Source organism: Nerophis lumbriciformis, linkage group LG28 (genome assembly GCF_033978685.3).
Source record: "Nerophis lumbriciformis linkage group LG28, RoL_Nlum_v2.1, whole genome shotgun sequence".
Lineage (NCBI taxonomy): Eukaryota > Metazoa > Chordata > Actinopteri > Syngnathiformes > Syngnathidae > Nerophis > Nerophis lumbriciformis.
The window spans coordinates 7,221,882-7,238,201 of NC_084575.2; the positions used below are offsets into that span (position 1 = coordinate 7,221,882).

A 16,320-nucleotide genomic window follows, 5' to 3' on the forward strand; every position below is an offset into this window, starting at 1 on the left:
TTTACACTCACGCCAGAGGGCGCTACAAAGTGCTGAGACTACAGCTGTTGTGATTCATGTATTGCTTTAATTGCAACTATTCCAAAATGAGGGAATATATTCGGTTATTATAATAAAATTCCACTCAATATTTACAACTACAGTTGAAGGTACAAATCTTTACAACAGGATTTAAAACACAAATACCAACTAAAGCAATATTTAGATTGATTTAAAAATAATGGTGTGGTCTTTTGCAGTCAGTCAACCTCGCCCACGCCTCCTACCACTCCGTCCTGCATGAAGCTGAGGAGCCACGACTCGTCTCGCTCTGATCAGGCAACTTTTGATTTAAAGGGGTCATATAAGCTACTGTTTATTTACCAAAATGAGTTGTATGTCTTTGTTTTGAAAATGTAAAAGTTTATTTTTATTTTCAGAATGTTGAAATAGTTGTACCGGGGGTGGGGGGAAAGAGCTGGTTACTTGTTTCTCTCGCGAGATCTGGAAAAGAGCTGGTTTGTACTTGTTTCTCTCGCGAGATCTGACAAGACTGCGCGCGAACCAAACAGGGCGATGATAAAGCAAGATGGCGTCTGACGGTGAAGACGTTATTGCAGTCGTCACAGTTCAGTGTTCTTAATCTGTGCGTCCATGTACACATATATGTCCTTTATTACACTCTATTAAATAGAGTAACATCGTTAATAACTGTTTGCATCCGGTTATATTAGTCTGAGCGCACTTCTCGAGCTAGCTTAGCTTGCTAGTTAGCTTAGCTTGTTAGCTGCTAACAAAGAGAGATGAAAACACATCGCTAAGCAGAGATCAAGTGTGAGTGTAAAGTGTTGTGATTGTGTGAAAATGTGCGAAAGAACCATAGCAGAGTACGAGGAGGAACTTTGTCCAACAAAAGAGGAGAAGGAGCGACAACATGAAAAACATCAAGTTGTGTTACACACAACAGGTTTGTTTACTTCTTACTCTCACATCTTTACTAACTTTATATTTATTATTAACACTTTTCTTCAATAGATTGTCTATAGGAAGATGAATTGTCATGTGAGGATGTTCAGACACACAATATTTATGAGAGGTTGATGTTCCTCTCAGTTTGTAACAAAGTGTATCAACATGTTTACACAAAACTCACACAGTCACCGGGGGAATATTCCAGAGAGCAGGTTAAGTGCAAACTCCTGAGTATGTAAAGCTCCAGAGTTTGACCTCCAAAAATAAGAGAGGTAAGACAAAGTCAGAGTCAGTTACCATGGTAACTGACGCTGTAAACCTAGCCTGCTAGCTGGCAGGTTTGACAAGTTATTTATGTGTGTAAAAGCTATACTGACCTGTTATTTCCTTCATATTGGTGCAGCCATTAACCTACTACAACACCTGCTACATCCACCTACTCAGTGGCCTAGTGGTTAGAGTGTCCGTCCTGAGATCAGTAGGTTGTGTCATACCAAAGACTATAAAAATGAGACCCATTACCTCCCTGCTTGGCACTCAGCATCAAGAGTTGGAATTGGGGCTTAAATCACCGTAAAAAATGTTTACCGGGCGCGGCCACCGCTGCTGCTCACTGCTCCCCTCACCTCCCAGGGGGTGATCAAGGTTAATGGGTCAAATGCAGAGAACAATCTGGCCACACCTAGTGTGTGTGTGACAATCATTGGTACTTTAACTTTTTAATGTGGCAGTGATTGTGGAAAAAACAAAGCCTGATCTAAAGATGACATCTTGATCTCATACCATCTCAAACCAATTGGCCGTTCATTATTAAGTGAAATGTCTTAAAGTCGCTTAAATTTGTCTTTAACAAAGCAACACTAAGTTTTATCCAGTTACTCGATTAATCGAAAACATTTCCAGTAGAACACTTGATTAATAACATTTTCAATAGCCACAGCCCTATATTTCATGTACAATTTAATATTTAGCATGTAGGAGTTAAAATGTGATTTGTTTGTGTCCTGTAGACATCCATCAGCTGATTGGACACCAAGAAGAATGTCTCCCTCATCTGCAGGGGGGCAGTTTCACTTCAGAGGATCCACAGCCCTCACATTTGAAAGGGGACGAGAAGGATCCGAAGCCCCCCTATTTTAAAGAAGAAGAGGAGGGAGAGTGTGTTGTAGGGCAGGAGGAGGATGATGTCAGCAAGTTTCCACTGACTGTTGTCTCTGTGAAGACTGAAGAGCATGAAGACAAAGCACCTGAGTCCTCACAGCTTCATCACAGTCCAAGTAAGCACAACATCCACATATCATCTAATACAATGTTTGTGACACATGTTCATCCGGGGGCCACATTTATGACTAAAGATGGAGATATACTTGCTTTTTAACACCACCATTTAAAAATGAATGCTCATCAATCATCAACAGTGTAATTGCTGGGGTGTAACCATGTGACCTAGAGGCCGTCCTCCTTACCTCACGTGGTCAAATGAAGGCAAACATTAAATATGGCTACTGTTTATTTACCTTTAACAGCACATATGTCAGCATATTTCAAAGGTTTAGTGGTGAAGATGAGGGATGTATACCAAGTACCATTTTTTTTAGTACTGGTTCCTATTTATGTCGTCCATGAGGACCGTGAAGATTCTGGACTGATGACGCAACTATTGGTATTTTTAATTCCAGCTGACTGACGTAACTATGACACGTTGTCACATTGAGTTCAGCTGCCGCTGCTACACATTAAAATCAGCTTTGAATAATGACAAATAAGGAAGCAACAACACGCAAAAGTTTGATGTGTGTGTTATTGACAAGAAGATGACATAACTGCATTTCACCTTGCACTGCACACATAGTTGACTTCTTTAACACTTCAAATAAACAGCTGGTTTTTTTTGGTTTGTGTTTTTTGTTCTTTATTTAACCAGGTAAAAATCCCATAGAGATCAAAGATCTCTTTTCCAAGGGAGACCTGGCCAAGAGGGCAGCAGCAAGGTTACATTAAAAACAGTAAACAACACATAAAACATGACATTTACAACATTAAAACTTGCTGACATAACACATGTGCATACAGACAAGGTAGACTGCAATCCTTTCACAGAAGCTTTAAACTCATTCAATGTAACAAGGGTTTGAAGTTGAATATTGGATTGTAGGTTATTCCAAGCCTTCGCTGCTGAAAACCTAAATGCTTTCTTGCCCAGTTCAGTTCTTTCTTTGGGGACGACAAATTGCAGAACATTCATTGAACGAAGATTGTGATTTCCTTGTTTCTTTGTTAAAATACAAGATGGATAAAATGGGGTGATACCCAGAATGGTTTTGTAGATGAACACATACCAATGATTGAGGCGTCGAGCACATAAAGATGTCCAGTTAACCATTGAGTATAACACACAATGGTGAGTAAGTTAACCATTGAGTATAACACACAATGGTGAGTAAGTTAACCATTGAGTATAACACACAATGGTGAGTAAGTTAACCATTGAGTATAACACACAATGGTGAGTAAGTTGGTGATGAATCTCAGTGCCCCGTGGTACACACTATCCAGCTTGTGGAGACAACCAGCAGTAGCATTCATGTACAACACATCTCCATAGTCAATAACAGGTAAAAAGGTTGTTTCCACCAATTTCTGTTTCACAGTAAAAGAAAAGCAAGACTTGTTTCTATAATAAAATACCAGTAAAAGTGTCAGGTTTTTTTTGCAACATACTGAATGTGCTCCTTAAAACTCAAGTGGTCATCAATTAAAATCCTAAATATTTAAAAGCAGATACTAACACAATGTGTTGCCCATTTCTTGTTTAAATGTTCTCACACAGTGCTGATCTTACAGTTTTTGATGTGGTAAAGAACATACACTTTGTTTTTTTCTGCATTTAAAAGCAGTTGAAGATAGCAAAGTTGTTCTTGTACTCTGTCAAATGCATGTTGTAGATATTTAAAGGCCTCAGCAGGAGTGGGTGCTGTGCAGTATATGACAGTATCATCAGCGTAGGAATGGAAAGTTGAGTTCAGAATATTCTGTCCAAGATTATTAATTAATAATGGGCCCAACACAGAACCTTGAGGGACACCCTTTTCCACTTGCATTACGTCCGAGAAGGAACCTTCTATCTGAACAACCTGAGTTCTGCTTGTGAGGTCATTTGCAAACCATCCAACTGCTTGCTGAGAAAAACCAATAGCTGAAAGACGTTTGATTAAAATGACATGATCAACAGTATCAAATGCCTTTGAAAAGTCAATAAAGAGGGATAGACAGCACTGCTTCTTGTCAAGAGCTTCAGTTACATCATTCATAAACTTCATAGCAGCAGTAACAGTACTGTGATTTCTGCCAAAACCTGACTGAAATGGTGACAGAATAAAGTTGGTGTCCAAAAAGTATTTTATCTGTTCACTGATAAGGGATTCAAGCACTTTTGCCAGAACAGAGAGTTTAGAGATCGGTCTGTAATTATTTAGATTACAATGGTCACCTCCTTTTAATAGGGGGATTACAAGGGCAGATTTCCAATCCAAGGGGATTTCATTTGAAATTAGAGTAAGGTTAAAAATGTGAGTCAGTGGTCCAGCTATAATTTCAGCTGCCAACTTTAGGAAGAGCGGCTCCAACTTATCTGAGCCAGCTGGCTTTCTAGGTTTAAGTTGTTTTAGAGCCCTCATGACCTCTGTTGTGGTAAAGGGCATAAAGTTAAAAACCTGGGTATTTTCAACGGTTCTTTCCGAAGTTTGCGGAACTTCAGTAGAGTTGTCAGAATTATAGAGAAAACCAGAGGCAATAAAATGATTATTATAATGACTACCCATTTCTCTTCTGTCACTTACTCTGACACCATCAACAAGTATACTAGGTGGGAGATTGACTGAATTACAGCAGGCGGACAAAGATTTGATGATTTACGAAACTTCTTTGGGTGTTTGAGGTTTTCAGTTGTTGTGGAGAAATACAATTCGGATTTGACTTTCCGAAGGAGAGAGGTAAATTGATTTCTTAATTGTCTGAAATTCAACCAATCTGCTTCTAACCCTGACTTGCGTGCCCTGGCCCAAGCAGCATTACGCTCATGCAATACATCTGACAGGTCCGATGTAAACCACTGATTGTCACGTCCTTTAACCCTACATTTTCTAAAAGGGGCATGTTTTTTCACTATACTCAAGAAGTTTTCGTGAAAATATTTCCAAGCCAGTTCAACATTATCAAAAAGAGCAATTCTATCCCAATTAAAAAGATACAAGTCGTGTAAAAATGCTTGCGTCTCAAATAATTTCATATTATGTTTTTCAAGAAGACGAGGCTTGCTTTTAGGAATCCTTGTGTCTCGCACTACTGCAATCACACAATGATCACTCACATCATTAGGGAAAACACCAGATGCAACACATTTGAAGGGCATATTTGTTAGAATTAAGTCAATGAGTGTAGCTTTTTGAGGGCATTTAGGATTAGGTCTTGTAGTTGAGTTAATTAATTGTGTTAAATTTAGAGATTCACACTGTGCTTTCAAAGTGTCAGACACAGTTGTGAGCCAGTCCCAGTTCAAATCACTATTTCATTGTATTTCAGTTGAGACAGAAGCTTCACAAGAGTAGATAGGGAATTACTAGGGGCAAATGGAGGCCTATAACAACCCACTACCATAATGTGGTGATTTCTAGCTAATTAAATTTCAAGTGTTAACAGTTTTTATGTTCCTGAGGGAACTCTCCTGAAGGAATCAATAAAGTACTATCTATCTATCTATCTATCTATCTATCTATCTATCTATCTATCTATCTATCTATCTATCTATCTATCTATCTATTGAACTTCTTTACTTACTGATTCAGAGAGCACTAATTTAACATCAAACCGCTGCTTAATATATATGGCCATCTATATATATATAAATAAATATATATATATATATATATATATATATGTATATATATATATATATATATATATATATATATATATATATATATATATATATATATATATATATATATGGTCGGTCAGTACGATAGACATTATAGCCATGAATGTAAATATCTTTATCAAGCACAGATTGTTTAAGCCAAGTTTCAGATAAGACTACAATATCAGCATTTGTTGAGTTTATCCAGATCTTTATCATATCCAGTTTAGGGAGTAAACTCCGAACATTGATGTGAATAATCCCAAAACCAGATCTAGTTTTATAATCTGCAGGTGTAAAACATTGTGTAGGTGTATCAGGGCCTGGATTAGTCTCAACATTTCCTGAGAGCAATAACAATAATATAACTAAACATTTGCGCTTAAAGTTACCATCTTTTGAGTCGGTCTTTAATCTGTGAAAGTAAGTGCTCACAATAGGGGAGGATGCAGTAATGTTGACGTGATCTCTCAAAACAAGGAAACAATAAGAATGAATGGACTCTACCATAGTATGCAGCCATTTTGTTTTGTCCAAAGTCACAGAAATCTTCAACTGAGATAAGGTTGAGGTTATTTTGTAGCTGCCACTATGATGAAATGTCAAATAATCAAATATGTCAAACTGTGCATCTTGAAGTAGCATAGCTCGTGAGTGGGGGTGACCAGACCCATTTGGGACACCAGTAAAACCACACAAAAGTATAAAACACAATATAATAATATGTGACATAGTGAGAGGAGAAGTTCCACTTTTGAAGATGTTAGCACACAGGGCTAAAGACTAGCAACCAAGGCCGACGGGTGGACGCCCATAGACAAAGCCAATGGGTGGAGGCAAACAGCAGGTCGATGGAAGGCTAGTAGGCAGGTCGACGGTGGAAGGCTGGTAGGCAGGTTGATGGTGGAAGGCTAGCAGGCAGGTCGATGGTGGAAGGCTAGGAGGCAGGTCGATGGTGGAAGGCTAGTGGCGCGGTTGGTAGAGTGGCCGTGCCTGAGGGTTCCTGGTTCAATTCCCACCTTCTACCAACCTAGTCACGTCTGTTGTGTCCTTGAGCAGGACACTTCACCCTTGCTCCTGATGGGTTGTGGTAAGCGCCTTGCATGGCAGATCCCGCCATTAGTGTGTGAATGAGTGAATGAGACGGGATGAGTTGGCTAAGTACAAAAATGAGTCGAAATTTTTGAATGAAAGAAACTGCTGTTCTAAATGTGTCCTCTAGACGTCGCAATAGCAATTCTTTGTATCTTTGTAGATGATGCTACATATGTAAAACACAACTAAAACACATGATGTTAGCGCACCAGTCGGGGAAAATGAGCAAACTACATCAATAACATCCTGTAATTTGATTTTGATATTATTTTTTTATCTTGATAGATTGAAAATGAACACCAATGAGTTGACTGATGAACATTATCACATAATTGATTCTGAAAGTGTAAAAATGGACAACTAAAGATAGAATACTATTGTATGTATAAAAAACAACAACAACATGATTCGTACATTTTCAGAATATGTTTGTTCTATTTTTAAACAAAGAAAACAATCTGCAATTGTCTTTATTTTTTACGTTATCTTGCCGTGATTTTACCAGTCCGGCCAACTTGGAGTAGATCTTCCTCCACGTGGCCCCCCCATCTAAAATTAGTTTAAACACCCCTGGCTGAGATCTTCCTGCGAAAAGCAGATACGAGAAAAAAATCTAATTATGAAACGGAATATATCCCGAAAGATTTGTTGAGTAATATCAAGGATTATCCGTCAGTGGCGTTCCCAGACATGTGGAACTATCTTGAGTTCCAGACGTCATTCTACACCACAAATTGTGGTTAAGTTTAGAGATAAGGTTTAGGTGTCATAGACCGTATACAGAATAAAATATTTACACACTTTATATCAGTGAGTGTAAAGTTAAGAATGCCTCAATCAATGCTGCCTTGTACTTATAAAAACAACTTGCTCCTCATCAAATTTCCAAGTCTGTTTTTGTACTCACTTTTGAATGAATTTTAGGGGCTGGGACAAAAGGAAGTATTTCCGTGTTTTTATTGGTTGTTTTGTTACACTCTTTTAACACAAAAGAACACAAATAATGTCATTGTGTTAACAGTGTCAGTCCAAAACTATTTCTATTCTCTCTTTATCTTATTGACTTATTTACCCAACAGACGTTCAACAGCTCCTTCACATTAAAGAGGAAGAGGATGATCCACAGCCCACCCACATTAAAGAGGAAGAGGAGGATCCACACATGAAAGAGGAAGAGGAGGGAGAGTGTGTTGTAGAGCAGGAGGAGGATGATGTCAGCAAGTTTCCACTGACTGTTGTCTCTGTGAAGACTGAAGAGCATGAAGACAAAGCGCCTGAGTCCTCACAGCTTCATCACAGTCAAAGTAAGCACATGTCATTTTATTCTCAGGGCATTCAATCCATCACAACTGGACTGTTCACTTTGTCTTAGAAGACTCATCCAAGTAGGCTTCATCACTTCATGCTCATACACTTCAAGTCTTAAATCTAATCATTGGAATTTAGAGGAGAACTGCACTTTTGGGGAATTTTTCTATCTTTCACAATCTTTATAAAAGACACGATGGTGGATATATATTTAAAAAAATTCCCATTCTAAGTAGGGCTGGGCGATATGGCCTTTTATTAAAATCTCTATTTTTAGTCCATGTCAAGATACCCCATATATATGTGGATATTTTGCCTTAGCCTTGAATGAACACTAATGCATATAATCACAGCAGTATGATGATTCTGTGTCTACTTTAAAACATTCTTCTTCATACTGCATTAATATATGCTACTTTTAAACTTTCATGCAGAGAGGGAAATCATAACTAAGTCAATTTAGCAAAAGTGTATTTATTAAACAGTTATTAAGCAGTGGCACAAACATTCATGTCATTTCAAAACAGAAAGTGCAAGATTGTCAGACATTTTAAAACAAGCTATTAGTGCACTTTTGTGCATGATGTCACTAAGATGACATATCAAAACAACACTAAATTAAAGTACCCTTTTTGTACAGAATGCCACTACAATAGTTTAAAACAAATAAAGTGCACTTTTGTGCATGATGTCACACAAGATATTTCAATAAGTGTCAAATAAAAATGAGCTGCATACTAGGAAATCAAATAGTGTATGTCCTTCACTATGTGGTAGGTTCCTGCGGACGTTATCTCCTTCTGTTGTTGACTATTTGTTTCATACGGTGTTGATGTGGAAATGGTTGCTTGGGCATTTTGTGGGTGTGGCACTGAACAGAGATGTTGACATGCAGAGTTTCATGCACTCTTCATTCTCTAGCGGGTGACTTTTCAAATGATGCTACATTAGCAGTGCTGCTACTTTTTGTAGCAACGCTTTTGCCGCATACTTGTTCACCATCTACCCGCTTGAAGCCAAACCACCGCCAGACGATGGACCCCCTGCTGGTTGTCTTGGGAATGAATTATTCCTTTATTTGTTACCAGATTGGCACCTTCTTTCTCTCATATTACCACTAGCACCACAGCTAACGTTACCATGCTGCTACCTGTCTGCTCCGTGAGAGCGTATGACGTTGCACACGTGACAGTATGTGACGTATGTAAGAAGGTGCGCTTGTTTTATGTCTTTGTGAGAAGAAGAGAGACAAGAAAGAGTGAGAAGAGCCTGTAGTGTAATGCCTGCAGCTAAAAGCAACTGTGTGAGAACGTATACTCCAATATCACCATATAGTCATTTTCTATATCACACAGAGACAAACCTACAATATATCCAGTATTTTCCATACATCACCCAGCCCTAATTCTAACTCATAAATGTAAATAAAAGTCCGCTTGCAATGGAGCCAATGGGAGGTCCTCTATAACCATCCAAAATACACCAACAATACTCCATTTGCATTTTGTGGCTTGAATGTCCACCAAGTGTTAGTTGAGTTGAGTTTGAGTTTATTTGGAACATGCAAGCATACAACATGATACATCACACATGCATGCATACAACATGATACATCACACATGCATGCATACAACATGATACATCACACATGCATGCATACAACATGACACATCACACATGCATGCATACAACATGATACATCACACATGCATGCATACAACATGATACATCACACGTGTGCATACAACATGATACATCACACATGCATGCATACAACATGATACATCACACATGCATGCATACAACATGACACATCACACATGCATGCATACAACATGACACATCACACATGCATGCATACAACATGATACATCACACATGCATGCATACAACATGAAACATCACACATGCATGCATACAACATGATACATCACACATGCATGCATACAACATGATACATCACACACACATGCATACAACATGATACATCACACATGCATGCATACAACATGAAACATCACACATGCATGCAGACAACATGATACATCACACATGCATGCATACAACATGATACATCACACATGCATGCATACAACATGATACATCACAATTTCCAGTTTGTCTTTTCAACATGTTGGAAAAGGAGTAGGAAGAAGCAGAGCTTATTTAATTCTACCACTTTTCTTTTACGTAACAGTTGCTAACACTTTAGTTCACTTCCTGTTCTCAATGTATTCACAATATACTCCATAAGTAATCACAATAAAAATAAATAAATAATAATGAGTGAAGTAAGTTATATTTCATATGGTGAGATGAGTAAGATGATGTAGAAAATGAATGATGGATGACATAAATTGAGAATGTTTATCTTCTTCTTTGTACTTTGTAAACACTTTAAGTGTGAAGAGTTTCTTGAAGTGGATCATATTAGTACATTGTTTGATTGCTTTGCTTCATCCATTCCATCATTTAATTCCACATACTGATATACTGAAGGTCTTAAGTGTTGTACGTGCATACAAATGTTTTAAATTACATTTTTCTCTAATATTATATTTCTCCTCTTTTGTTCAGAATTGTTGTACATTCTTAGCTAGCAGGTTATAGTTTGCTTTGTGTATCATTTTGGCTGTTTGCTAATTCACCTTATGTTGTATGTTTTGTATATGAGATTTCCAGTTCATTTTATCATCTATTAATACTCCCAACAATTTGGTTTCTTTTACCCTTTCAATATCTATTCCGTGTATTTGTATTTGTGTATGATGCTCTTTTCTACTGTCACCAAATAGCATTATTTTAGTTTTACTGAGACTCAAAGATAGTCTGTTTTTGTCAAAGCATCTTTTTAATGTGTTCATTTCTTCTGTTATTATTTGTATTATCTTCTGTGTGTTCTCCCCTGAACAGAAAGCAGTTGTGTCGTCCGCAAATAAAACTAACTTTAAGTCCTTTGTAACTTTACAAATGTGGTTTATATAAAGATGAAGCAATCTTGGTCCCAGTATTGATCCCTGGTGTACACCACAAGATATATCTAGCTGTGTTGACATATTTTCACCCATCTTCACATTTTGCTTCCTGTTGGTTAAAAAGCTTCTTACCCAGTTCAAGACCAACCCTCTGATGCCATATCCTTCTAGTTTTGTTATAAAAATATCATGATTAATTGTGTCAAATGCTTTAGTTAAGTCCATGAATACTGCGGCCGCACATTCTTTACCATCTATTGCATTGCTCATTTCTTTTGTTATTTGGATTAATGCTATCCATGTTGAGATATTAGCTGTGAATTCTGGGGTGTGGTTAGTAAACTGGTGTATGTCTCCATTCTTATAAATTGGTGCGACTTTCGCAATTTTCATTTTGTCAGGGAATTTGCCGGTTAGAAATGATACGTTGCTGATATATGTCAGAGGTTCTGAAATGTCTTCTAAAACCTTTTTTATGGTTTCCATATCTATTCCATGACAGTCGGTTGAGGTCTTAGATTTACAATGTTTTACAATTTTGATTATTTCTTCTTTTGTCACGTTCTTAAGAAACATGGAATTGGGATTTCTGTCTATGAGCTCACTCAAGTCCTCAACTGATCCATCATCTGCATTTGGAAATCTTTGTTCCACATTTTTTCCGATATTAACAAAGTAATCATTAAAACGTTCAACTATTTGGTTTGTATTGTCATTTTTTGTATTTCCATGTAGAAAGTACTGGGGGTAATCTTTCTTAGCAGCATTTTTAATGATGCTATTTAGGATGCCCCATGTTGCTCTCATGTTGTTTCTGTTCTTCTTTAATAATTGTCTGTAGTATTCCTTCTTACATGTTCCTAGTATACCAATTAGCTTGTTTTTATATTTATTATATTTATTTTCTGCCTCTATAGATGTCTGTGTTATTAATATTCCATATAATGTCTTTTTTTTGTGACAAGCATTTTTCAGTCCTTTTGTCATCCATGGTTGGTTGTTTTTCTTTTGCTTCTTACTAACTTCTTTCCATGGACAACATAAACATTGATATTATACATGTGGGCCAATATATATATATATATATATATATATATATATATATATATATATATATATATATATATATATATATATATATATATATATATATATATATATATAAATAAATGCTGTTAAATGTAGCTTTGATGTGGCAAGCTACTTTTGCAGTGTAGCTTGTAGTGTAGCGTGCTACAATTCTCTGAGGATAGCTTAGCTCCATTTAATTGAGAGTAACTTGTAGCTTAGCTTACTACATTGTCCAGGTAGCTTGCCCATCACTGTCTATTTGGCCTAGCTCACATGTCAATAGTTTGAATACTGCAAACTTCAAAAGAGTAACACCTCATTTGTTCTGCAGACGTCCAGCGGGTGTCAGCGGGGAGTCATGAAGAGGAGTGGCACACCAGTGTGGGACAGAAGGAGCTACAGGCCCCCTCCCACATTAAAGAGGAGCAGCTTCATGATGAAGATGAAGCTCAGTCCTTACAGCTTCATCACAGTCAAAGTGAGGAGAACAGAGGGGCGGAGCTTGTAAGTCAACACATCACAGAAGCTGATGGAGAGCATTGTGAAGATATCAAGTCAGAACCAGACAGCATCTTTGCTCCACTGTCAGACATGGACCACATGATGTCACACTCTTCTGATCACAGTGACCACATCCAAAAACCTTTGGAGAGTAAAAATGACTCTAAAGGTGATACGAGACATCACACTAACAACAAACACTTTGACTGCTCTGAATGTGGGAAATCATTTAGACTGAAGAGTGATTGTACAAGACACATGAGAACTCATACTGGAGAGAAACCTTTTACTTGCTCTGTTTGTGAGAAGAGTTTCTCCAGAAAGGGTGACATGACCAGACACATGAGGAGGACACACACTGGAGAGAAACCTTTTGCCTGCTCAGCTTGTGCTAAAAGATTCAACACTAAGTATGCAATGACCTCACACATGAGAACACACACAGGTGAGAAACCTTTTACTTGCTCTGTTTGTAAGAAGAGTTTCTCCAGAAAATGTATCATGATCACACACATGAGACTACACACTGGAGAGAAACCTTATGCTTGCTCATCTTGTGCTAAAACATTCATCACTAAGAAGGAAATTATATTGCACCTTAGAACACACCTACATGAGAAACCTTTTACTTGCTCTTTTTGTAAGAAGAGTTTCTCCAGAAAGGGTATCATGACCACACACATGAGAACACACACTGGAGAGAAACCTTTTGCTTGCTCAGCTTGTGCTAAAAGATTCAACAGTAAGAAATACATGATATTACACATGAGAACACACACAGGTGAGAAACCTTTTACTTGCTCTGTTTGTAAGAAGAGTTTCTCCATCAAGCAAGTCATGACCACACACATGAAAACACACACTGGAGAGAAACCTTTTGCTTGCTCAGCTTGTGCTAAAAGATTCTACACTAAGAAAGAAATGATATTACACATGAGAACACACACAGGTGAGAAACCTTTTACTTGCTCTGTTTGTAAGAAGAGTTTCTCCAGAAAGCAAAACATGACCACATACATGAGAACACACAATGGAAAGAAACCGTTTAGTTGCACTGTGTGTGATAAAAGGTTCAGGTATAAGTATCAGGCCAGTAAACACAAGTGTGTAACAACTGCAGGGATTTAAAAACACTTTAACAGCTGTAACAAACGCACCCAAGTTCTCCGGGTATCTCTGCCACTACGCAAATTAAGGAGTCACGGGTGGGACCTGATATTCAGCTGGGAATAATTAATACAGTAAATAAACACAAGACATGTACCGTATTTTCCGCACCATTAGCCGCACCTAAAATCCACAAATTTACTCAAAAGCTGACAGTGCGGCTTTTAACCCGGTGCGCTTTATATATGGATAAATATTAAGATTCATTTTCATAAAGTTTAGGTCTCGCAACTTCGGTAAACAGCCGCCATCTTTTTTCCCGGTAGAACAGGAAGCGGTTCTTCTTCTACGCAAGCAACCGCCAAGGTAAGCACCCGCCCCCATAGAACAGGAAGCGCTTCTTCTTCTACTGTAAGCAACCACCCGCCCGCGTAGAAGAAGAAAAAGCGTGCGGATATCACCGTACGTTTCATTTCCTTTGTGTGTTTACATCTGTAAAGACCACAAAATGGCTCCTACAAAGCGACAAGGATCCGGTTCATGAAAAGACGCAATCTCTCCATCCGCACACGGATTACTACCGTATTTCACAGCAACTGATATTCCTGTGAACCGCACTGTGGAACGGGAGCACGTACGGTGAATATTCGCACCACAGGGAATGAGAAGTCATCCTTCACTGTGGTTCTAGCTTGCCATGCTAATGAAACTTCCACCCATGGTGATATTCAAAAGGAAGACCTTGCCAAAAGAGACCTTTCCAGCCGGCGTCATCATAAAAGCTAACTCGAAGGGATGGATGAAGAAAAGATGAGCGAGTGGTTAAGGTAAGTTTAAGTTTACGCGAAGAGGCCGGGTGGCTTTTTTCACACAGCTCTGTCCATGTTGATATACGTATGTTTGTGATTGCACATTTGCGTACATTTTGGGAGTGAACAGAGTTGTTAGAACGCTGGTTTTTAATATATTATTAAAGTTTGACTGACCTATCTGACTGTTTTTTTGACATTCCTTTAGCGCAGTTAGATGCGGCTTACAACACCGGGCGGCTTATAGGTGGACAAAGTTTTGAAATATGCCGTTCATTGAAGGCGCGGCTTTTAACCCAGGGCGCCTTATGGTGCGGAAAATACGGTATAACTATTAGCCACAACACAACCAGGCTTATATTTAATATGCCACAAATTAATCCCGCATAACAAACACCTCAACCCTCCCGTCCTTATAACCCACCAATACAACTCAAACACCCGCACAAAACACTCAATCCCACAGCCCAAAGTACCGTTCACCTCCCCAAAGTTCATATAACACATATATTTCCCCAAAGTCCCCAAAGTTGCGTACGTGACATGCACATAGCGGCACGCACGTACGTGCAAGCGATGAAATGTTTGGAAGCCGCAGCTGCGTACTCACGGTACCGCGTCTGCGTATCCAACTCAAAGTCCTCCTGGAAAAAGTCTCTGTTGTCCCGGTTCTCCACAGGCCAATGGAAATTCCACAAAAAAGGTAAAGAATGAGGATTCTTCCATGAAGTGGCTCCATAGCAAAAAACGCTGGGTCTGACAGGTGCTCCTAGGTGGTTTGTGACCTCAATTTCCGCTTCCGCCCGGTCTGATAGCACCAGATGCCTTTTATATCCCCACATTTTATTACGTTACATATTTATATTAACATGATTTATTTTAATACGCCTGTAACAGTTTATAATGAGTAAATTGATGACATATTAAGTATATATATATATATATTTATTTTCCCAGCTGAGCACAAGTTAATTGTGACTGGCAATATTTATTATATATATACGCCTCGATGGACCACTATGGCCATCACACAGTGATTGTGCTAAATGTAGTTTAAAAACACAGCATGTTTAGTATGAATGTATATTTGATGTTGTATGTAGTGCTTCTCATCTTCTAGTCTTATATGTTGTCCTGTAGTTACTTTTTAAGTTGTGTGCATGTATTGAATATTATATATGTAGCTACTATTTTATTCTATTTTCTCATCTTTGAAGAGAGGACATCTTATTATTTTCATTGTTTTTTTTCACACATTTTTTCCATTGCATTTTATTGATGTTATTATCCACTTAAAAGTATGAATGAATAAAATGGTTAACAAAATGTGGACTCTGGTAGATTAGCAGCATTGTTACATCATGGATGTTAACTACTGCAAAACATCAACAAAGAAGAAAAATGCTGAAGTTAGCAACACATCACTGAACTTTAGAGCCATCGTGAGTGGAGTTGCTTGTTTTTATTGCTGCATTTGTACTTATTTCACCTCACATCTTCACTTTTAATCCTAAAGTCTTCTTCACATATATTGTTGTAGGCTTCTAACATTGATGTTTCTGATGTGTGTGTGTAGTCTGTGGAAAGG

At 38.1% G+C, this 16,320-nt stretch overlaps 1 protein-coding gene across 1 annotated transcript; it reads left to right on the forward strand.

Moving 5' to 3' along the window:
• Positions 1-12,574: 12,574 nt before the first annotated feature.
• On the forward strand, positions 12,575-15,492 carry LOC140680186 (uncharacterized). Its single transcript, XM_072916570.1, has 2 exons — positions 12,575-13,872; positions 15,412-15,492. Exons 1-2 carry the CDS (start codon positions 12,907-12,909, stop codon positions 15,490-15,492), a joined length of 1,047 nt encoding a protein of 348 aa, XP_072772671.1. The 5' UTR covers positions 12,575-12,906.
• Positions 15,493-16,320: the final 828 nt, after the last annotated feature.